Genomic DNA, 24411 nt, shown 5'->3' with positions numbered 1-24411 from the left:
TTTGCTAGGTGCACACGAGATGCTTCTCCCCCCCTCCCCACCTTCTAATTGTCACCACATCATCTGATCCTGCCCAGCTGTCTAAAAAAGCAGCACCCTGCATTACCACAGGGACCGCTTTGTCAGCAACTGTGAACTCATCTCCATCCAGCACCGGGATGGATCGAACGGCAGTATTTTATTGCTGAAGCATAAAACATGAGGATAAACAAGCACCAAAGTGCTACTGATCATTACAACCAGATGGGAGCCCATTTACTGCCTCCAACAGCGAGGTGCCACCACTGCGCTGCCGAAACCCCATTGAAATAGGAAACCCAAGGCACCATCTGGGAGGTGCAGCTACTCGTAGCCCCGGAATTCGGTGCTGGATTGAGCTGTGTTGTCCTTCACAACCCCAGGGGCAGCCCAGGAGCCCCAATTGCTCCAGCACAGTCACTTCTGTACCTCTGTGCTTGAGTTAAACAGCCCAGCAGTGCAGCCAACCTGCCCAGCTCCATGTACAGGGAATTGGGATGGGGAGGATCACAGCCACGTTGCATTTCAACAGGACTTTTGTCAACCCACATCAGAGAATCACTGCAGGTTCTGGTCACCCCTGCACATCTCAGGGTGGATCACCCAAAGCAGCCCAGGTCTTACCTTATTTCCTCACTGTCTGCATGAGAAGCTAAGGACCGTGATGGGAAGAAGCCAGGGGTTGTTCTCTCTCTAATCAAGGCGCCCACTACAGATGATTCACATTGAGCTTCTGCCCTGAGCACAGCGAGAGCATTCCCAGTCTTGGGGGGGGGGACACACTGGAAATTGGCCTTCAGAAATAGCTCAGCCTCCATCTGGATGGAGCTTTGCACCTTTGTCTCCATCCTCCTGCAGCCCCCGGGCAGCCACAGCCGGGCATTGCACTGCGTGGGGCCGCGGGTGCACCGGTAGCTGGGGAGATGGGATGGGGAGGAGATGCAAATGGTGCAGGAGACTGCTGGAAAAGCAGAGAGACAGACGGATGTTTTTACACTTCAAAGGCAACGGGGCCCTGTGAAACCTTCAGGAATATGCACAGATCGATAGACTCCTTTTAAACCCCGAGCACATTTGCTCAAGTGTGAGGCAATTAGTCCGTGAGGATGCAGGAACATTAACAGACATACGGGCAGGATGAAGCCAAGGTAGGAAACACGGGCTGCAGCCCAAACTGGCTGCGTATGGGCAGGAGGGCCGCTGTTCTGCAGGGCACTGCCTCTACCCCATCACATCAGGAGGGTAGAAGTGTGTCTGCAGGGCTGGAGCACAGCCCTGGCACTGGGGCTCCAGGCTTGTTTCTTTTAGTGACACTACATGGTTTATCCTGCCCTTAAGGGCTGCATGGCAGGCACATCAGTATCAGCACGATGCTAAACATACCCCTATGGCTGTGGATGCCTCTGCTGCTCGGTTGCCTGTTGCTCTTACTTACAAATCTCAGCACAGCCCTGAAGAGCTGCAGCTCTTAAACCCATCCATGACACTCACTGAGCAGGGCACTGTCCTGGGCAGGAATGCTGCAGTGATACACCTGCACATACAGAGAAAAAAAAAACCAAGAGTATTACAGAAGTGTCAGAGGCAATTCAGCACCTCATAGCAAAGTGCCATAAAACTCACATGACTTGGAAAAACAAAAAAGGAACAACACTAAATCAAGCAGAGCAGCACACATGGTGCAACTGGCTGCTTTTCATGGCTGCAGGGCCTCTCGTTACCACTGCATTAAAGAACTGCTTCACACTTGGTTAAAGGTTTGTCTAAACCTGCTGCTCAGGCCCAGAGCTCCATAGTACAGCACTGGTTCTGGGCAGAGCACTCTGCACGCTGCAAGGAATGTGGGTTGTGGAGGAGAAACGCTTTCCAGTTTGCTCAGCGTTCTGCTGGCAGCCTACGAGCTCTGCTACCCGTGCCTGATTTTCACTTGCTGGCTGTAACCCCAAGAAACCACACTTGTATCTCATTACAGCTCTACAAAGCACAGCAGCCAAAGCAGCTTACCTGGAGCTGCACCTGGAGGCAATCAGCATCAGCACTGCTGCAGCTGTGGGCACAGGGTGGGCTGTGTGCTGTGTGCTGTGTGCTGGCACAGCCTTGCACAGTGGGTGATGGTTGCTGTTTGTTGTTGTTGTCAGCCAAATGCTGCACTCCCCCCTGCTAGGAGGCTCTATATGGGACCTCAATCTGGTGTTTGCTGTAAATTAAGTGGCTTTTAAGCTCTGTAATAAAAAACAAAAAACATTTGACACAAAGAATGTTGTTGTTCCTGGAAAGGGGTGGATGCTGCTTGTTTGGCTTCTCTTAAGGTGACCCAGGATATGGGTGAATGCAGGGAATGCATGATGGGGCACTCATAGAGGACCCCAATAATGGACATTCTGCAGCTCACACTGGAAGCTGCTCCTTCTGCAGGGCCCGGGGCTGCCTGAGTGCATGGGACACAGCCACACAAGGGGGGACTGCTCCACTGGGAGGATCCATGGTGTCTTTGAATGCGCACGGTGTGAGCTGTGGGGCAGCAGCATCGCAGTGCCCTCACTGAGCCTGCAGCTGCCAGCACAACGTGCCTGTCTATGGTGGGAGAATGGCAGCAAGAAAACAAAAATGCCATTGCTACCTGCACTGAAGCAGCCTCAAATAAGGCTTAAGGCTGCAAAAACCAGTAGGACAATGCAACGTAAATCGGGATCTTTATTTCCCATAGGAAAATTACCTCGATCCCATTTAGAGTCCGTTTGTCCTCATCCTTATGTAACTCCACTGCAGAAGAGGAGTAAAAATCTAGAGAAAACAATGTATTTGCTGCAAAGAATTGGTACAAGAGACTGAGTCATATCTAGCAATGCAAGCAGACAACCCGGGGCTCTCCGAATACATGGAGAGAACAAAGAACACTGAGATCAACAGCCTGTGTCATGTAAGCACTGGCCCCAGGTAACGGGATTGAAGTGGAGCCAGTAGTGTGCTTGAAAGAGATGCACAAAACCCCACAGTTTCGAGTTTATTTTATTGCTCTTAATGGCCTGCCTTCCGCATGTCTCATTTCCTTTTATTGAAGCTGTCAGAGATGCATTACATTATCTCACATGCGTGCAAAAAAACAGTATTTCAGTCAAGCTCATACAGATTTTAAACGCCACAGCTGAGGAAAACAAGACAGGGGAAGCTGCAAAGAGAGGCAGCGGCAGCAGAGAGCACACAGCACACAGCTACAGGCAACGTGTGTCAGGGCTTCAGCAAACAGCAGAGATTCAACCCCGAAACAGAGGCAGAGTGGAAGCAAAGGTACTGGGCTAATAAGCTGCGTGATTCACCAAAGGAGGGCGAGGAGTCCCGCTGAAACAGCAGGCAGTAATTAACAGCAATCCTATGTGCAAGGCTGGGGCTCACCCTGCACAACCAACCCAGCTCCACCAAGTGCTGCACTCCCAAAGCCATGCTGGGATCTGATACAGCACCTCGCTCTCCTGCTGGCACCTGGGTTTCCCTGTGCTGCCCTGTTCTCTTCAGTTGGCCATGCTCACAATCAGCCTATCAGAGAGGGAAACAAAACCCAGCTCCAAAGACAAAGAAGCAGAGCTACCAACCAGCCCTGGGGTGTTTTCTTGGCAGTGCTCATCATAGGGAACCTCAGCAACCACCTGTGTTCATTGGGCTGCTCTGCACACATCATCGCTGCAGCACAAACCCATTGGCAATAAAAATATTATTTTTAAATAAGAAATTCACTGTAGCTGAGTTTCACAAACGTGCAGGGCTACTTTTCAGAGTCATTTTAACAGCAATAAACACAGTCTGCTGTGCAGGGCTGGCACCCAGGCAGAGCAGTGTCCTGGAGTGTCAACACCAGCACGGCTATTCCTGGCAAGCACAGGCCGCCTCTGGAGACCCCTGGAGCAGCCCCAAATTCTGTGAACAATGTCCCTTCACCACCAGCAGAAAGGAGTGTTTCACTAACCTCACACCTAGGGGAGATGGGATAGGGGTTGGCAGGAGGGACACAGATACAACACAGAGCTTTGCTGCTGGTTCTCGTGCAGCAGACAAGCTCTTCCCTGCCTGCACGATGCACAGCTGCATGTACCAGTGCAGGTTTTACTGCCACATGCTCCTGGAAAAGAAGGCAAGACTTCAGTCTGACTATACTAAGTGATGAACCTGCTCAAGGGGTCACTGGAATTGCTTTTTTTTGGCTCATCCTTGCAAAAATCCTCTACAGCTCCTTGGCCTGGCTTACTGAAACTCCTCAGCCCCATCTCCTTGCACACATGTCCCAGGAAGAAGGGATTTTGGAAACTGCCAAATGCAATCCTGGACTGGGACAGAGAGAGCAGCTCTTTCACTGCTGCTCTCACAGTTCCTGTGGTTTCTTATTCCTGCTGGAGAAAAAGCACTGCAGAACACACAGATGGAGCCAGACGTGCCCTGACACAGCTGGGATTGCCAGCAGTGTAGCCGCTGCCTGTGAAATACCATGAGGGTTGTTGTGCAAGGAGACAGGAAGTGAAGGCGTCCCATGCCACCATCTGCAGCAATGTCTCTGCCTACTACAGACAAGGCTTCAAGGTTAACATCCCAGAACAAATTTGTTCTCATTTACAATTTTCTTTCAGTCTTTACACTGGGAAGGTTCCTCCCTGCTCACCAGCAGGCATAGGGGAACAGTGGGTACTGGCTCCACTCTGCCATGGTCCCGTGGGCATGTCCTGAAGCCCCTTGTGTGTTGTAATCTGTGGAGAAGGCTGAGTAGCTCATCGCCCTGTACTGGCTGTGGGGTGGCACCATCCACTGCCCAAGGCCTTGCTCGGTGCCATAAGGACTGTACATGGGTGCTCGAGCTCCAGGTTTCCCCACTGAGTCCAGAGCCATGTTCACCACTCCAGTGTAGTCCTGGGGAGGGGGCAGAGGTGGGGGCAGCGGAGGTAGGTTGGTGAAGCCCTCTGGGAGCTGTTTGGAGTCATGCTCGGGCACTGTGGCGAGATCCAAGGGGTGGCACCTGGCTCGGAAGTCGTTCAAGGCAGCGACATCGCGACTGGGGAGCTGCTGGTTGTCCCCAGCTTCGTGGAACCTGTTCCCCAAGGGCAGAGAAAGCAGCGAGTCAAACCCACCACAGCATAAAACCACTAAAAACCCACAAGGATCCCTGGGGAAAACAGTGCTAAGAGCCTGCCCTCTTCCCATGCCATTTCAAACACTGGCTTTCCATTCAAAACAAGCACACCTTACAACCTGGCTCTGTAAGAGTTTGTATCCCCTTGTGAGCACCTTGCACCCAGAAGACTTGGCCTTGGGTGGGAATTCACACTCATTCATCATGTGGAGATGCTTGCAGAAAAGCCAGGTGAGCCATCTTGTACTCCAATGGAATTACACACATATTGAAAAGGGTTCTTCACCTTCACATGTTGGCTTATGGCACATTTACTCTCTTGTGCAGATACAGCCTTACCTACATCTTTGTCTTACTGTAAAAATGGATTTTAGTCCAAGTCCTGCTGTCACTCAGAAAAATTTAGTGTCAATAGAAGGTAAAGCCACTCACTACAACTCAGGGAGGAAGGGACAATCACTGGAGTCCTCCACTCCTCCAAAGGACAGGCAAGTTCTGTGCTGCACAGAGTTGGGTAGGAAAGCATTTCAGCACAGGGAAATAAAGAGCACTACCAAGACATGAATATGCTCAGAAGCAGCAGGTTAGAAGTAAAACAGAAAGGCTTTGTTACAGAGATATCTCCACGCTGACCGAGCACCTATCACCCAAGTATGGCACCAACAGAAAAACAACCTTCTCACTCACACTGGCTGTTTTTCTTAGGAAATAGCCTATAAAAGAGGAGGTACCTCATCAATTGAAGGGTGGCTTTGTGACACGAGCACCAGGAGACAGGACTCACCGGTATGTCTGGTAGGATGGTGTAGGCACTTGCTGCTCTCTGGCTGGACCCTCCCTCTGTTCAGCTGGCACCGGCGATGCTGCAGGAAAGGGAAGGCTGCTGTTCTGCTCTGAGATCCAGAAGGGGTATCCACTGCTGACCACAACGGGGTTACTCTCTTCCTTCACATCCACATTGTCATCTTTCTCAAAATCTGACTCACAGTAGGAAAGAACAGAAAAAAAAGTGAGAATGGTGGAGAGAGAGTTGGACTCACAACGGTCTATTAACAGATGAAGTAACTGCAGGATGGGGGAAGGAAACACACCATTACCTCTATTGCAGCTACACTGCCTTAAAGGATTAGCACTTTAGTGCTTTTTTCTGCTCTTACAGTGTGGCTTTCAGTTCTGCTCCATTCCCTCAACCTAGCAAGGAACGATCAAGCTTAAAAATAACCTAACAGAAAGAGTAAAGATTATTTTTAAATGGTATCAGTTCCACTATCTGCATCACAACCCAGCTGTGCAAGCACCAGGGTTGGCACAACTGCACAGACAAGAACCAAGGCAGATGGATAGAAGAAAGTCATGGGTGATGCTGCAAAGTGGTGTCACTGTTGAAGAGAAAACATTAGGAGAGCACAGCCCTCAATCACATGCAGTCACAAAGCAAGGCTGGAGGCAGGCGTACACAGAGATGGGGAGGAGTCATTAAGAAGAAATGTGAGCAGGTTCCTGTGGACCATATGCAAAGAGATTTCATAATCCTGAGACAGACAAACTGAATGTACGTGTGGAGATTGCAGACAGAAATGTAGAGGGAAAGGCCTCACAAAGGGTTGCCAGTCATCATTTGTTGGCTCATTCTCCTATAAGCTTCCTGAATTAGGGAGTCAGCACCACTTTCCAGCTTTGCAAAGCTGTATGCAGCAGCCTTTAGGGACCCTGCCCAGACCACTCTCCCCAGTGAGGAGGCACAGCAGAGGTATGTCCCTGCCTCTTTCTTTTCCCCCGTGTGGCCTAGGCACAGTTTGTGATCAACGTGGGTTTGTCCTTGTTAAAATTACCACGTTCCTCAGAGCCAGACTCCTTTTCCTCTGGCAGCTTTCTCTTCTGGCCCTTGGCTGGACTTTGCTTCTGGGATTTGGCTCGTCCTTCCCTGGGAAAGAAACAGTGCACAGGGGTAGGTTGTAAGTTAGCATTCTACCTTGATAAGTATGCATGGGATGCAGGACAAAGACCTGGGAAGACAAAAGGTGAGATGAACCGCTCTGATGTTCTGCATGTTATACCTCCTTGCTAAGCTACATGACAGATCCAGGTCTCAAACCTGTCATACATCACATATTTCTGTAGGAAATTCTGTGTTTCCTCCCATTCCCCAAGTCTCTGTGGAGGCTGCTATGCAGCATCACTCCCATATACAAATAAACGCAATGGGCAAAGCGAAATGCTCTGCAGAGCTAGTGGCCCTATTTTGCTCAGTGGACATGGATAGAATTCAGATAAACTCATGTTATACATAAATTCAGATGAAAAAATAGCTTACCTTCGAGTGTTCTTCCCGTGCTCCCGGAAACCTTTAGCAAATGGATTGTTGTCAATCTTCAGCTTTGTGATCTTAAAATAAAGGACAAGGATTCAGTACTGGTTTGGGTCTTTATTATTTCAAGATCTTTACCTCAGTGTTTATCTCAACAGCTCTTTCAAGGGGTTGGGGGATGCCCATGGCACAGTATCTGAGCTCTCCCAGCAGTTCCTTCTATGAGTGAGTTGCAGAGAGAAGTGACTTCCCCAGGGTCAGTGGGAATTTGGGTGAGATTCATGTAACCAGAGAAATATAAAAGGTCAATACCTAATATCTGGCCTTTTGTCTGTATTTTTTACTACCTTTTGGGTTCTGTTAGTCACTGACAGTGCACTTAATATGCACAATTCATGTAATCCTTGACTAGATGTTTTCTGCTAGAACCATATTTTGCCTTTTTTTCCTTCCTTTATCAATCACAGACACCCAAGTTAATTTGCTCTGGAGGAGACACCTTCCTGTGCAAGATTTCTAAGTACAAAGTATTTAGCAATGCTTTGGACTCACACACTACCTGCTCATTCTGGTAGGCAGTAACAGAAGTGAAGACAGTCTCAGGGAAGCTGAAGACTTGGAAGATGCTCCAGCGAACACTGAAGAGGTCATCTGCCTGCACAATGTGGAAGCGAGGCTTGTAACGGTGCATGGAGTGGAGGATGATCTGGCACAGAGACAAAGGCAAAGGTTTCCATGTGCAACTACTGCTCACACACCGAGCAAAGTTTTCTGTGGAGACCCCCAGGACTTCCCTTTCAATCCAGGGATGCCTGCCTGAGGCTGGTGCCTCTACTGTGTCATCATATGTACAGCACAGGCTGCACCTTCCCTAGCAGGCAGGTAAGAGGACTGGATTGAAGAAGGAAGAGAGGGCACTTGGATATCTTTTTAATTTCTACATAAGCTAATGTTTCACACTTATCTCACTTTACATCTATCTGCAATGAATTCCAAGCAAGCGTGGCACAAAGTCCAGCAACAACCTACATGTCCATGTTGATCCAGAGTGTTGTTGGTGAGCTTCAGTTTCTGGAAAGAGACGGGTTCCTTCATCCAGTGGCTGCCAGGAGCTGGGGAATCCGGGTGGACATAGGTGCGACAAGGGAGCTGGGGCTCTGCTTTTCCAGCAACTTCCCACTGATCTTTATTCCACTGTGAAGAGAAAGATTGAAATCTAGAGCTTAAAAAAATGGCTTATTTTAAATAGCCCTAGCAACTCTGCTTCACTGTCTGATGTGGAGGATTCCTTTGAGGAATTGATCCTGACAAACAGCAGATTATCTCTTGTGAGCTATGACTGGGTTACCAAAACAGCTCCAAGTTTAGGCCTCATTTTTCCACCCTTACTCCTGGTGGCCATCAGAGAAATGTGACATTAATCATGATCAAAAGCTACTAGTTACAATGGAGATCAGTTACCTTTCCAGCTGCTCCCCAAGCAAAAGTGACAAATAGCTCCAGAGAGGCATGAAATCCACCAATTACTCCTGAACATTGTCTGAAGACTATTTATTTATCAGCCTGGCCAGTGAAGCATAAAGATAAATCTTTTTCAAACACAAATGGAATTAAAGCATAACTTTTATCATCAAAGGTGCTTACCTTGTACCTGAAGTTGTCCACAGGCACAAAATCCACCAGCATGAGGTACTTGGCATATGGGATTAAGCCAGAAACTTTGATTTTGCATTGTGGAAACATTCGTCTGAAGGAGAAATGAATGTAAGGATTTCTGTACTTAGCAAATGCTGTTTAACGACCTACTGAAGCAGCAGGTCATGTTTACTCACTGCCACACAAAGTTATGGCAGTAGTATTTGTACAGGCCAGCTACCAAACGTTTTTACTGTCTTACTGCTGTATTGATTATCCAGTCCTATGGGTTTAGGTGGAATAGGCACTAACATGGCAGCAGTCTTTAATGGCCCGACGTTGTTATTGCTTTTGTGCCTCCAGTTCCTGCAGTGCAGTAGTGGAAAACTCAAAGAAAATAAGTGGAATTTGTATGCAGCTGCTAGCTTCATACAGCTACCGCAGACCTGGAGCACAAATTAAAGCGTTTTCTAGCGTGGGCTATGCTCACCTGGGAGCACATCTTGCTTTCCATTCCAGCACTCCCTACCACCACTTTCATCTTCTGACTGCAGAAAAGCCTCAACACCTCCTTCCCTACCAAAGGGATTACTTTAGCTCCCAGCAGCTTTGACATAACACATTACTATTTCATTTCACCACAAGCTCCACAACATGACTCAGATTTTGAGTAGCCTGCTTATCATTACAAGCCATGTTTTCATCCACAAATGCAGAATCAACACCAGGTATTGACTGCTCCTATGCTGCTGCCTGTGATAGAGGCAAAGGAAGCCCTGGGCACTTCCCAGAGCAACAGCACAGCAACAGGAAGAACATCAGTGTTAAGTACCGAGATAAGAGCAGAGATTTCTCAACACATCAGCCCCCTTGGTGACCTTTTGCACTTTGCAGTCTGGATCTCCAGGTTAGCCTGAAAATGCAACTCTTGTGCCAGAGGCACAAGTCTGAGGGTCACCATGTGAAATGAGTGCTCAGAGTACTGCAAACAGATTAGAAGGGTGTGATGTGGACAGCCATCCTGGTCCCCTCACCTGCCGGATTTGGTGATGATCATCTCTGTCCCTATCTGATGAAACTTCATCCAAAGACCCATGTCCTCCAGGGTGACTGTGATGGAGCTCTGCGGGTAGGGCTCCAGGCTGGGGGAAGCAAGTGCTTCACATGGCGCTTTAATGTCTACCAGGGAGAGAAAAAACAGGAACTTCAGATGGGCAGGAGGGCACCAGCACAGAACAGCTGCTCCTGCACAGATCAGGCTCTGGGAAACAGCACCCAAGTCGGCCTTCCCAGTTCCAGTACCCAAAGCTACCAAATTCCACACACTGCTGTAACAGATGGGCTCTGGCCATATGCTCCTGCCTCACCTCACTTGTCAGCCCCAAATCACCACAGCACACAGCACTGCTTTAGCTCAGGTAGGTGAATGTTGTGATTTCACCCAGGAAAATCCCAAGTGCTGCCTCACTTGGGACACATTTACCTGTGCCACAGTAATTCTCCTAAGGAAAATCCATTATCTTCCTTCCAAGGCTATTCTTATTACTTAGAAGGCTCAAAAGGCATAATGGTTTATTCAACAGGTTTGGCTTTAGTTTGTGAGTTCTTTTGTAAAGACTTATGTGTTGTACAAACCCAGCCTAATTCTGTTGTCCTACAAGTCAGACTGGTGGGTAGCCACAATCCGCTTTTACTCCCGTTCTGGTATGAGCAGGGCTACACAAAACACTTCACCATAAGAATAAAATAAAAGCTGAAAGGATTGGGAATATTTTAAGTGTAGCAGCAGGCAAGGGGAGAAAACAACAGACAGTTGGTGGGCAGCAGAGGTGAAGAATCACTGCAGAGGACTATGAAGGGCCAGACAGGAGGCTGACAGTAAGAGGAGATAAAGGGAGGAGACAGAGCTGAATATTCCCCCCTCCCCCCCAAAAAAGAAAAGAAAAGGATGGTCTGAAGCAGACTTGGAGCTCACTGGGATGGCTGAGGGCAGTGGAAGGTGCTCCCTTCAGCAGCACACAGCTGTCAGCTTTCCTGGCCATGCATTATCAGCCACACTTGGCTATTTGTTAAAAACGAAAACTTCTCTGCCTATTAGCTTGGATTGGATTTTATTCAGAGCACATCAGAAATAAGGGATTTTATCTTTTTCTTTTTTTCACCTGGGTAATATCTTTAAGAGAACAGACACGGAAAGAAGGGAACTATTTCCAGACAAAACAGCTTCTTCCTGAAAGGGACACATGTCCACAAAAGCTACCTGATGTGATCCTACTCTATCAGGAATTAAGAAGCATTTAAACATAATTCTGTCAACCTGTAAAGGTCTTTAGGCACTTAAAAAAATACCCTTTACCCTTTTTTTCTGCTTTGATCCGACATTAATGAACTGGCTAAGAAGTGACACCTAGTCTGCTCGCTAAGATTAGCCTGTTAACATCTTCTTACTAAAGCTTCCCTCATATCCTCTTGCAACGACTTGAAAGTGCCATGAGACGATGCATTGGGTAGCTCAGTGCAGCGCATGTATCAAAAGGAGTTACAATAAAATCGGGCTGATTTCCCACAGGAGTCATCCAGTCACAAATACATGCAAACAGATTTTGATTAGCTCGATAGATGCTCACTCCTTCCCCCAAATGAATTTTACAATTAACATCTTTGTAAGCAAATTCCAACGCCATTAAATGAGCCTACAACAAGGCAGATCTCAGGGGCCCTCACTGAGAGACTTCCAAAGAAATCAGAAGAAACTAAAGCAAAAAAAAGAGCTCTATACTGAATTAAAAATCAAAGGCAGATTTAATCTGGTTTCTCCGGTGAACCTGAATGAGTGACGAGGACAAGGAGCCAGGCACACAATCAACACTGCAGCACAGACTTTAAAATGTTGCTAACGTTCTTCTTGTCACAGATTTTGTGTGCCCTGTCTGAGGCTGAGAAACAGGATATGAACAGTTTGCATACAAAGGTATGAGCTGTGCTAACAGAGGCACACAGCTGCCACCAAAGTCATGTCAATTGGCTTCAATAGGAGTCTGCAGTGATGGATTTCCATTTGCAGGATCGACTTCATATTTGCCTGGCAGAACTTGGTTGGCCTGCAGGGTGCTCTGAATTCATTCCCATTTGGTGCCCATTCAGCCAACCTCAGAGCCGTGCTCACATTCACAAAGACACTGGAATTACAGCACAAAGAGGTTTGCAATGAGGTGTCCAAGCACTGAACTGCAACTTTTAAGACCACACTTCTGATGCTTCCCCTTCTAGGTTGTTTAGTTTTTATTTTAAGGATGGTTTGAGAGAGCTTTAAACATCTTCCAAGCGTTTTAGTTCTAAGTTACTTTAAAACCAATCATTGCTATTACCATTCTTGTGGTAGCCCCACACGTAGCACATTTTAAAACATACACTTTATGAGTTTGTAAGGGAAGACATCTGCTACAATAAAGGCCAGCACCGAAAATTAAGAGATCTTCACTCAATACCACAGTGGTCTTTAAAGTTCTGATACAAATAAGAGCAGTTCATGCTTTGGTTTATGACTAGAATGGGTTGCATACATCTTATTCCTATTTAGGTGCTGGAAAGGAGAGGAAGGGAAATGAGAGATTGGGTGATGCTGAATTTGTCTCAGTGAAGAAACTATCTAGAATCCTCAGGGAAGGAACCCATACATGTATATAAAGCTATTTGATATATTAATATTGCCAACAGCCAAAGAAACTCATGTTGTCTGACCTTATAAATGCTACAAACACTTCCGCACTTTGGAGAACAACTTGTTTCCCAGAACACAAAGTTTTTTGGCTCTAACAGGACTGTGTTTCTGCTAGTGCTACGGCTTCATCTCTGAAAGGCACACAGTCCTATTTCTGCTGTGTAGGGTCATGTACCAAAAAATGACTCCATAAGAACACGAGGTAACTTCTGAAACAGCTGGAATTTTTAACACGATGAGGTACTGCACTGTTGCTTTTTAAGTCAAAATCCTCTTGATGTAGCAGTATGAATCGGTGCCCTATGGAAGATTTGATAAAAACCCCAAAACCGTGGTGAAGGTAGAAGCTATCTGAGTCACTGTACAAGTATTTTGCCCACGAAACAACACTACAGCAGCAGAGAAAAGAAGCTGAGAATACCCAGCCACCTCTCAGTGTAGGTGAACTGCACACTTGAACTACATCAGCAGACTTTTCCTTGCAACTTATTGGAAAACACAGGACTAAATCTGGGTTTCAGCTACACTGACAAACGCAGTGTCTCTGGTATGGTCCTCAGTTTCCTAGTACATATCTGTCATTGTGCCCAGTATGATCATGTCCCACAGAGAAGAGGTTAATAGCATGTTATGAGGAGGACTGATGAAGAAAAACATTAATAATACCTATAGAAACAAAAAATACCGTGTTTGGGCTTAAAAAGATGGTAGAAATTGTAGCCTATGTCTCCTTGGGGTTTTCACTTTCAAAGGGCAGACGAAACATTTTGCACCTGAACTGTTCTTAGCAATATAAGGAATATTTCCAAACCTTCTATGGCATTCAACCCAAAGAAACTTACACTACTTCACAGACAATACACAGATAATGCCTCTATCCTTCAGGGAAAGGTTATATTGTACAAGCTGATACAGATACGGGAGTTTTGGGCACAGCTGTAAGCGGACATCTACTACCCTTGCAAAGCATCTTCCAAGGCTCACAGAAAACACTCAAAACTCCAGTAATGATAACAATTATTATTATCTCTAGTCACACAATTACAAGTGCTGGTATCGCTAGAAGCACTTCCACTCTATCTGAAATTATTGTACACTTTTAGCATAGCTCTAGGACCTTTCTGCACAATACAGCATAGGAGGGAGTGCCGTACCTACCTGGTAAAACTTGCATTTTTCCATGTAATGCGGAATCTAGGAAGTCACACAGCTGAGAGAGCCACCAGAGTTCTCAATAAGGGAGCCAAAACAGTCCAGTTCAAAAGCAGGTCTGATGTCCTGAAGCAAGCAAAAGCCCTTCCATCTGAGATCCAGTGTCAAGAGTGACCGAGATGCAGATGGGTCTCCAAGCACAGCTAGCCAAGGTGAGTTCCTGTTTTATGGAGGCTAATGAGCAGGGAGGAGCTTCTCGCCAGGGCTGTCCCCTTGCAATCCTTTGATGTCCAAAGGGACAAAGAGAGGAAGGATCTGCAGCAATGGCTGGGACTAAGGGAAGAAAATCAAAGAGAATTAACATGGCTTTGACATACAGGAAACCCTACAGGGGAAATGCACCTTGATTTACTGCTAACGCACTTCTAAACAAATAGACTAAAATCACTACTGGAAAACATACCTACAAATAAATAAATGCCTAAACACCCCTTAACCAGCAAAGCAAGAATTCTGTCTGGTTATTCTAAGGATTTGGTAAAACTCTCATGTCCAGAGCGCAGAATCACTTCATGTCAGATCAGGGAAGCTGTAAGAATCAGGAAGCTGTTTCCTTCCCGAGCAATTAACAGTCTGTGGAAAACTTAAAGTTTGAGACCATCTCAAAACGGAGACACTGCAGTAATGTATGCATTCATCAAAAGATGCCTTCTCCACTAACAGAAATGCATCAGGTAAGGCTGCCTACCTAGTCAATCTCTCCATTCACAGCCTTTAACTACAGTTCATTTTCCTGTTTCACCATTTTTTACTGGCATGGCTCTCGCTGCTGCATCAGACATCCTCACAGCTTATCTTTTCAGCAGCGCCTCACCAATAAAGCTGCATGGCTTTAACAACACAGCTATGTTAACACAACCATTTTACTGGCACCAACCTCCTTCAGCTGGCACCTTCCAGAACTGGTGCAAGTGACCTAAAAATCTGAAGTGTGGATCAGGCACAGGTTTTATTTAGGCCTGCCCTTACAGAATGAAAGGCTGCACACAACCCAACCGAAGGACTGCAGTGCTTTCCCTTAATTAGTTTATTCTGCAAGTGTGACCATTAGCTTTTGTACTTACAAGTGCTTACAAGTGCTAAGAGACAGCAATCAGGCCTCCTGCCTCAGGTCACAAACCAGCCACTACACCTCGGTGAAGAGGGAGTTCCAAGCATTCATGTATAGAAACAGCTATACTAACATTTATAGGTCAAATATAGAGTTCAAAAAGAGGAGGTCAAAAGCAGGATATCAGTCTCAATGGGCCAGAGCTGGATCCTGCACAACAAATTTAGGAGTTCCTTGCTTCATGTCAAAGAGCGTCACTATAAGGCAGCAACTGATTCATGGTCTAGTTTTGCTCACAATAAGATAAACACTTTTTATTCAGCCAATGACATTATCGGGACATCTGATTTTTAGACTGACAAGCTAAGCATTCTGAATTTACAGTCAGATCCTATAGAAAAACATCCCTTCAGTTCTGCATGTAGCGCCTTTTGGAGCAGGGAACGCAACAACATGCAACGAGAACAAAGACTTTATTCAAAGGATTTTCACTACGGCTCATCATTACTTTGAATTTCAGGCATCCCAGCACTGTACAGGGAGCACAAGAAAGGCCACTGTTTATTGTGGCAAGAAAGAGCATTTACAAGAAAGAGGTTGGAGAGTTTGCTAAGTCCTGAGGAGTGTTTTATAGCTGCAGATGACCAGCAACTTTGTGGGACCACATCCTCCAAAGGCCTTGCTGACCTCCCTTCTAAAGTGAGCAACACAAAAGACCACAGGCTCTTCTTCAGCTAAATCCAAATGCAGGGTCTCAGTACCACTGAGGAGGAGGCTGTCATATAGTGGGGTAACATAACTTGTAGTTCAATTGAACACTATTACATATGTCAAAGGACAGATCGGAAGGAAAAAGATAACTGTGAATGGTATTAAGATCAAATCTCCTCTGCTCATGCTTGCAGAGTCACTATCAGACACAAATAGAACAGGATGCAGAAATGCTTTTCTGCTCTGCTACAGAAGGGAAGCCAGCATCCAACCTGCTTCCCATGTCCTGCTTTTGCAATGTTAGCATTTTAACTGCAGAAAGCAGACACAATGGCTGTAATGAGAATCTGAAAAGGGAAAATGGATCAAAAATTGGGTCAGATTCAAGATACCAGTGAGATGGATCGACATCCCACACAGTCAGAAACCACACAGCAGCAGCAGCAGCACTGGGAATTTCAGACTTCACCTGACAGGAGCGTGGGATGTATCATGACTTACTGTTCCTTCCACGAAAAGGCATCAGATGGTCTCCTGCTGCCACTTCATTTGCACACTGCCTATCAACATGTCTGGAGAACACAGGTTTCTACAAGCACTCACATCCTTTTGGCTTTTCCCAGCTGATTGATGGTGAAGGAGGAGTCATTAATTACCGATGACTAGCTATGTCCCAGCCCTTCTAGTTGCACTGGAAAGGTTTTAAGAGTGAAAAAAAGTGAATTTGTTATTATTCCTGGAGAGCATGGCTAAAGGAGTAATCTCCGTGAAATTCATTACTAGCCAAAGGGGAATTTAGCACATTACTCTCCTGTCTGTCTGTCCACAGAATGCCTTGGGCTGTTTGCTGGGAAGTCAGAGGTGAACCGTGTCTAACAATTCATTGGCAAATCGGAAGGCTGGGGGAGGAAAAGGAAGGCAGAGAGTCGACATGGGATGTGTAAGTCAGCAATGTACGCAGCTCTGCTCAAAGCTCGTCGCAAGCAGCAGGTAAAAATCCTGCTTTGCCTACCTCTAACAGGAGGCTCTGCTATGCTGAAGAGGATGAGCTACAGCAGCAGAGTGAGGGGATGAGTGATGACAAAAGCAGAAGCCAAGAGCTTTTGCTTTGCATCTCTTTGAGGAGGTGATTAGAAAGAAGCATTCCCCTCTGAATTTGTAGTATGGCAGATGTTTTCTGGCAGTTCTCCTGCATGTGAAGCTTTAACCCTTAGCACTCATTCCCCTATTTCTCCCTTCTAAACCATGAGCCCTTTGAGATGAGGTGATCTCTGCCATCTCTGGCTGGTGCTGGGAGCTCTCAAGCCACAGAAGAACAGATCATGTGTGCCAGCTGGCAGGAGGGTTTGGTTATCAGGATCTTAGTCTGCAGGTGGCTGCACCACCTCCATCCAGGCAGAATTTCTAGGACACCATTCTGCCCTAAGAACAAGATCAAGCACAAGGTGTAAAAGCTACTGTCAGGAAGTCAGTTGGACTCAGTGATCCTTATGGGCCTCTTCCAGCTTGGGATATCTACGATTCTACGTGAAGCAGTGTTGTTTGCCTGAGTTTGTACAAGCCAGAAAAAGTAACACAGGGAAGTGCTACATACATTTAAGAAATACTTCCCTCTGAAGCATGAGGGGAGCCTTACTGCCATTTAAATGCAACTCAGCAGATTCTCACCTGGTTTATATAGGCCGCAGCAACAGAGCATCTTGGCAGCTCTTTAGGAAGGACACTGCCATCTGCAGAGGATGGATAATGAGAATGTAATAAACATGTCACTAACAGGACTCAGAATCAAACAAATAGATAGCTACCTATTTCCATACTTAAAAAACAAGAAGCAGCCTTAAAATCTCCAGTTGGCTTTGGAGCCTACCAGTCTTTCCCTTAAATACAGGTTTAACCTGTACAGAGCAAATGGTCTGGCTATGCACAGGGGAAGGCTGTGGGGAAAAGCAGTGTTTATCCAGAGGAAAAAACCTGATGGAAGTCTTGCTCCGAGGCTGTGCCAGCCTGAGTGCAACTGCCTGTCCTTGTTAGTGACCGACTTCAGCTTCCACAGTACAATATCTTCTCACGGTGGCAGATGGTTTCAATGACTTTTTCCTGGTACAAATAGCCTGGTGTCTTCATGTGTGTTACACTGCAATCAGCCATTCCTACCCCAGGACCCCAGCAAGAGGCCCCATAGCAGGCTGACCTTTGTAAGGTCGAAAGCCCCATGCTGAGTCCCACACTGTATTACCCCCAGGTTTTCCCTGTGCTCACAGAAAGCCAAATCACATTTGGTAAAACAAAACAGTTGGTTGGAGAGGGCCTGTTGGTAGCAGCTGAATGCAAACTCAAAACGGGCATCTGGACACAGTGTGCTGCAGGGTGGGCTGCTCGCCCATGCTCCTGAGCAGGGATGGGAATCTCTTTTGGAAGGAAATATGTGAAAGTGGCCCATGCAAATGAAAAGTAGCGCATTAGATGTTTAACACAGGCTTTTCCTCTTGCAGGTTTGTGGATTGAGGTATCTGGCCACAAAGCTACGGTTCCTGAACTAAAAAGATGCTTTTCTGTCTCCCTCTTTATCACATCCGCCCTCCCCAGCCGTCCTGGAATATGCACCCAGCAGTTAGTTAGCATTGAGACAAGAAGGGAAATGCTTAACAGCCACTTAACACTGAAGGCTGAGTTTGGCCTCAAAGGCTGCAGTCCAGAGTCAAATGCAAAGTATATCTGTCTGGAGCTCTTTCAAGTTTTCACAGACTCCTGATGTTAGGTGCACTGCTTTCCTGTCGGCCTATTGTGCTTCCCAGACACAGCTCAACACTCTGTCCCTCTCAAATCCACAAAAAGCACTTTTTTCTGTAAGGACTTTTCAGCTCAGGGGCAGCAAGGACAGCTCTGCAGCGCAGCAAAGTGCCACCCAGCACAACAACGATGGTGCTGTGGGTTCTCTTCTGCCCCAGGGAAGACTCTGTCCTCACACACCGAGTGTCCTGCAAGGAGACATGGAGGGTGAAACTGGCTGCTCTGGGCGAACACTGTGCATCAGTATTTTTACATGGATACACATGTGCATGTAGGAAAAAGAAGAGCAGGTTTGTGCAGAGCTTGGAAACTGCTGGCAGTTCAGTTTAACACAGATTTGTTCCATCAGTTTCCTAAGAAAGTTTCCATATACTGTTTATCACAGCAAGGTTCTAATCAAAACATGAAGTCAATAAACTGTATAACTCCCTATCAAAGAGACCATCTTCAAAGAGAGACTGTTGGGAGCTCTGCGGAGCATAGCAGAGCTCAGTTCCTGCAGCATCAGTGACTAAAGAATGTTGAGAAAGATAATGAACCAGAAAGCACAAGTGAGCAGAACAATTAAAACATACGTAGCAGATTTGGATTCAAAGCATTTTTGTATCATTTTACTCAGGTAAAATGCAGTTGAACAGTCAGCATTTGTTTCCTTTTATATTTTTATCAAAAGAATTATAAGAAGTTATACAGCCACAGTTCTGTACTACTCTGCCTATATCTCACAAGAAGGGAGCTGAGCCTACAGGATGCCTAACCAAATCATGGAGACATCCTGCAAGGCAGTTTATGAAAGCTAATATAGAGTATTATGATGGGATATATATAATCTGTAGGAAAGTCTGAAGCCAGTAACAAAGAGCTGGGAATATCAAGGCAATTAAGTACAAGGTCCTTGTAGAGGATCCAAGCTGTGCTTTTTCTCACCCGAATAGTTCATCACTTGGTAACAAAACGATACTGGTGTCCACAGTGACAATATTCAGGCAATAATCACCAGTATCACCAGTAACTGTTAAACAGTTCCTGCCAGATTTCAGAGATCCCTCAAGCCTGCAATGAGACAAGGCTGTCATAAACCCACATTCATGTTCATGGCCAAACTCAGCTTCCACTTCACTGCTTTGCTGCAATCTCTATCTGCCTACATTATTCCTCCATTCTTCTCATGTTAACAAATTCCTCGTATTCTTTCTTTGCTGCAGCCATGGGCTGTGGTACAAACTTCAGGCAGGATCACAGACCCACAACTCCCTCCCCCTACTCAGCAAATTGTGAAATGTTTATGACCTGGCTCTAATGGCTCTAGAGGTGCTGAATGGCCTTTTTCCCCCTCTGAGTCTCAGCTCCTGATGGGCAGCTACAGACCAACTTTGAGCCAGTTTGGTCCGTAGTTGTGGATTTTATTGCCCAGTTTGTCTCTTCAACTCACATTTGTAAGCTCCAGAGTAGATTTTTCCCTGGGTAACACTCTGCAGCTCAAAGAACTCTGCTTGTTTTTATTACATCCTTAGTGATTAAAGGGATATTTAAACCTCACGGTGCTCCCTGCTGTGAATACAAAAGCCCAGCATCATTTTGGATAGATGTTTTTAAAAAAAAAAATTAAAAATTAGCCCTCCTATAGTGGACAACTGCTTTTAAGTTGTTAAGAACATCAGGTACTTGAATGATTTAAATACACTGTTTGCAGTTACTTGAGAGACCAAGGAACAGCCCATGGCTTTGAGCTACATGAACATTTTACAGACAAATTACATATGGAGTGAGGACAGGTGTCTAAGAACCACATTACACTGAAAATACTGAGTTTAATCTACTGAGAAACAAATGACTTACAATTATTTTCCTCTGTAGCTCGGCAGTCACGAATGCACACTAAATAGGTCCCGTTCTTACAACCACAGTCTCCGCTTTTGTGATGGGAAAAGTCTCCTTCAGTGACTGGCAGCTCACAAGCCAATCTGTGCCTGTCAAACAAATGCAGATAGAAACATAATGTAAATTCCACAGAAATATGTAAGTTCTTCTAAGAGTGCCGGGCAGTGTGCAGGAGGAAAGGAAGTCATATTTAAGAGCAAGCCTTCCTCTTCAGCACAGATTAAATAGTATCAATTATAGTCCTATTGGTTTTGCCACCCCCTTGTACTGTGCTTACAAGCTTAAGCTTTTACACAGAGCTGCTGCTGGAGTTGTTTTAATCATTATTATTATCTGCCTTCCAGACTTCTTGTCAAGAGTGGTCTTAAAACACTTCAGTGCTTGTGTCTCCTGTCTCTAGTAGCCACTGCTGATGAAGCTGCTGCTGGGAAAGCAAAAGGGTAGGTGGTTTCCACTGAAGTGAAAAGCAGAAGCAGCCCAGATCTTTGGTAGAACTGGAACTTGTAGTTAAAAAACTACTTACTGATAGATCCCTACAGCTGTGTCTACTCTCCTGGAAGCCTCTTTAGAGATACATCGTTGCCCATCTTCAATTGGGTAACCTGGGACAGCAACACATAAAATACAAGGACAAACAGAAAAGAAAACAATTGGATCAGTGGAGTAAGAGAAGTGAAAGATGAAAAGCAAAGGTAAAAAACAAATACACTGACTTCTGGGGTAATAAACAATTACATCTACCCTTCCAAACCTCACCAGCTTTCTTTTTTTTTTTGTCACTACATTTTACCATTGGAATAAATGCAAAGTTTCTTTTTAAAGGCACAATTACAGTGTGTGGCATATATTTTAGTATTATTTTCAGAAGGAATCTCCATATTTCATAAAAAAGGGATGCATGGCAGCACATGCTAGAAACAGCTGTGAAGTCACTGTGTGTCCTCAGCACTTTTCCATCAGTGTTCCAGCAGATACAGCAGGGTGACACAACACCTTGTTCCTATATGCTGTGCAGAGAGAAAGAACAAAGATCAGTGCCAAGTGCACTGACAGAATGGGATTCTGCCTGCCCTGTTGACTGCTGCCTCACCTAATTCCAGTCTGTCCTATTACAAAAGGAGATACACACTTGGGGTACCTCACATTTTTCTAAGCTTTCTCAGTAATGCATGATTTCACTGCCTTACTCTAACTGAAGCTACGGGGCTCCCTGGATGTTTGAAGGCAATCCAGTGATGTGCAATTAGAAGGCCAGACTGGATGCTCACTGTGTAGCTGTTGCTGTTAAAGTCAGCTACTGCCATGGACTGAGGTTTCAAAGACTTCCAAGGAGCAAAGTCATGGAAAATTCCACCACAGGATTTTAGATATATGTGTATATATATATATATATAAATTATGTCTAAAGTAGGAAAAATGATCAATTGTATTAATGAACACAGGCAAACTGAATGGTGCTAGAGCCCAAACTTCTGCCTGTCTCTCTCCTGCTTACACACAGTCCACACTGTGAGATGCTCCTTTGTTTCATGCAAAGCTGAAGACAGATGGATTGATAAACAAATGAAAAAAGGTGACCTTGGAAATGCGCTGTCATGGCCACAAAGATCATTTCAAGAACACCGTAATGTTCAGCCATCTCCATCTTTAAAATGTGGTAATACTAAGGAGGTTACATTATACAGATAGTTTATGTGGTTTTCTGCAGCAAATGCAAAGCTTTTGTTTCCATGAGTGAAATACATGGATGTATTTATGAAAACAGTATATAATTGAGCAGGGAATTGGCACAGCTTCATTCTGATCATCTACTGCAAAACAAACTTGTAAAACTCCATTTAATTCCTATCACCTCACTGTCACAGCCACTGCTGAGCTGGAGTGGGACTGGATGGACTGAGCATGAGAAAAGCTTGGAGCAGTTAAGTACAACACATTGACTGGAGGCTTCAGAAATGAACATGTCTGGAGGGTGTAAACACTGAGATGACAAAGGGATTAATATGCTACAAGAAGATACAATCATCATCATTAGGGATAAAAATGAAAGACGCAATTAGAATATCTGGGAAAAAAACATCAGCTGTGCAAGGGCAGCATAATTATGGAATGACTGGCAAAGCTCTCACTGTATTACTGATTTCTGCACAAATCAGTGTTATGGCAGAGAACGATTCTGTCTCGACAAGAGCAGACAAGAAGGCTCTGACATACCTGTTCATCTCTTATTCCTATGACTTTTTGTTTAAAGCACATTGCTCCCAGTAATATTAAATGAGTTCTGGGCCCATGAAGGACAGATGCTCTGCTGGCACATGAACAACAGTGCATCAGGCTGCTTTCCAGTGCATTGCAACCAGAGAGAATCGGGAAAATCTGCCCCAGAATGAAGACCCCAGAGGTGAAACACCAACTTTGTCAAATAAATGATGGCAATAACACTGATCTTTCCCCACAGAGTTTTATGCTATATATTTAGGTCTCACAGTATATATAAAACTAGATTACTACAACTGAGGTGACAAAACCTCGAGCATATTAGGTGACTCAGATGATGGACCACTTTGTCCTACCTGGCATTAAAACTGGTGGTTTTTGCTGTTGGCCAAAGCTGCAGCTGCTGTAAGGCTGGTGCCTGTTCAGCCATGTGTGGATGTGTTTCCTGAAGAACAACAGAAAAGAAGGGCTCCATAACTCCTGTTCTTAAAAAAAAAAACAACAAAAAAAACAAGAGTGGAGCAGAAAGTGTGTAGATGGGGGAGAAATGTATGGGAAAGTGAGGGTAGAATGAAAGAAGGGGAAAAATAAAAGGTAAAACAGAGGAGAAAAGAAAGCATATGTGTGCTTCACCATCAGTGTCCTCTTGCTGGGCTCAGAGGTTCTGCCATCTGCTTTTGTACCTAGCCAAGCACTTACAGAAATAAAGCCCTGTGTTTCAACACATCATATTTCACAAATGCCCAGACATTACTCCCAGGAGAGACATGCCTGCAGTCTAAATGCTGCTGAGGCTGGCAGAACAGTCCTTCTCCCTGCCTGTAGAATAAGGCTAGAGTGATGGGACAGGTGACATGTTATTGAGCCTTGGGGCTTCGTTTCCCAAGAAGTGCCTTTTGGTGACAGTGGAGATACACTAAAGCCATCAGCCATTGGTTTAGGGCTGACAAAAGATTGATCCATGGATGTAAGCACTTTCACTGCAATTCTGAAGCACCAACTTTACTAGCTGCTCTCCTCTCTGCTTTTAGAGAGCTGCTAACAGCCCTCAAGGGAGTAAAAGCACTTCAGTTTACACTAACGACATATCCACTTAGTATATCCAACTCATGCACAGTATGCGTGACTTACAGAGTCATTCTCTACATATCGACTAACTCCTGCCATGGGCAGCTCTTCCCTGCTTCCATCACATTTCTACCCCGTTACCCATGAACCATCCAGAAACAGACCATCCCCTGTGCCAAAAAGTGACCTTCTTTGAGGAATGCAACCCAGGGCTGTTCTCTTGACAAACAGCTGAAATGGATAATGCCTCCTTCTCTTCTCTTCCAGTCCTAACGTTCACAAAAGTCCCATATTCAATTATGCAATCTGCAGTCCTTTTTTTTTTTCTTTTTTTCTTTCCAGAAGCATTTCTGCTCTGTTGGGAGGGGCTGTTTCACAATGTAGGAGAGGGATGTGTCTCTCTTTGCCTGTTAAGTGGGCTCAACTTGAGACTGTCTTCCCACGTTCCAGTAGCTGAGTTCTGGGCTCTGACCAGCAGACACACAGCAAACCTGCTGACTCACTGATTGAAAGGCGACTGCAGAGGAGCAAAACTCACATAAAAAAGGGAACTGGGGAGGGAATGTTAGATTAAAGGTTCTGGTTTAACATGGACTGAATGAATTTTTTCCTTACCTGAAGAGAAATGAAAATACAGTTGCAGAAATACAGTTTCTTATTTGATTTGAAGGGGGGATCAGGAAACT

General features: G+C 45.5%; 1 protein-coding gene across 2 annotated transcripts; it reads right to left on the bottom strand.

Annotated features, from left to right (window-relative positions):
* Window positions 1-3009: 3009 nt before the first annotated feature.
* LOC107321317 (T-box-containing protein TBX6L) lies at window positions 3010-24165 on the bottom strand. 2 transcript variants are annotated; one of them, XM_085556050.1, is made up of 13 exons: window positions 23014-24165; window positions 20964-21042; window positions 20399-20529; window positions 17438-17499; window positions 13954-14280; window positions 10109-10253; window positions 9084-9186; window positions 8469-8633; window positions 7999-8145; window positions 7446-7516; window positions 6964-7055; window positions 5916-6108; window positions 3010-5089 (listed from the first exon to the last, which is right to left on the bottom strand). In XM_085556050.1, the coding sequence occupies exons 5-13, from the start codon at window positions 13967-13969 to the stop codon at window positions 4663-4665; spliced, it is 1359 nt and encodes a 452-aa protein (XP_085412176.1). In that variant the 5' UTR covers window positions 13970-14280; window positions 17438-17499; window positions 20399-20529; window positions 20964-21042; window positions 23014-24165; the 3' UTR covers window positions 3010-4662. The 2 variants fall into 2 exon arrangements, with proteins under 2 accessions (XP_085412176.1, XP_032303773.2); XM_032447882.2 differs by lacking the exons at window positions 20399-20529; window positions 20964-21042; window positions 23014-24165 and having other exon boundaries at window positions 13954-17617.
* Between the last annotated feature and the right edge of the window lie 246 nt (window positions 24166-24411).

This window comes from Coturnix japonica, chromosome 9 (assembly GCF_054131305.1).
Source record: "Coturnix japonica strain WE chromosome 9, WE-NBRP24, whole genome shotgun sequence".
Classification (NCBI taxonomy): domain Eukaryota; kingdom Metazoa; phylum Chordata; class Aves; order Galliformes; family Phasianidae; genus Coturnix; species Coturnix japonica.
The sequence above is the reverse complement of the archived record's forward strand: the minus strand, read 5'-3'. Positions and strand labels throughout refer to the sequence as shown.

What these genes read in the sequence shown, in the direction of transcription:
- LOC107321317 (XM_085556050.1), bottom strand. An exon ending in TGGACAACTTCAGGTACAAG is followed by an intron (nt 8,634 to 9,083) that starts GTAAGCACCTTT and finishes TTCTCTTCACAG; the next exon opens with TGGAATAAAGATCAGTGGGA. An exon ending in GTCTGGCTCTGAGGAACGTG is followed by an intron (nt 6,109 to 6,963) that starts GTAATTTTAACA and finishes ACTGTGAGTCAG; the next exon opens with ATTTTGAGAAAGATGACAAT.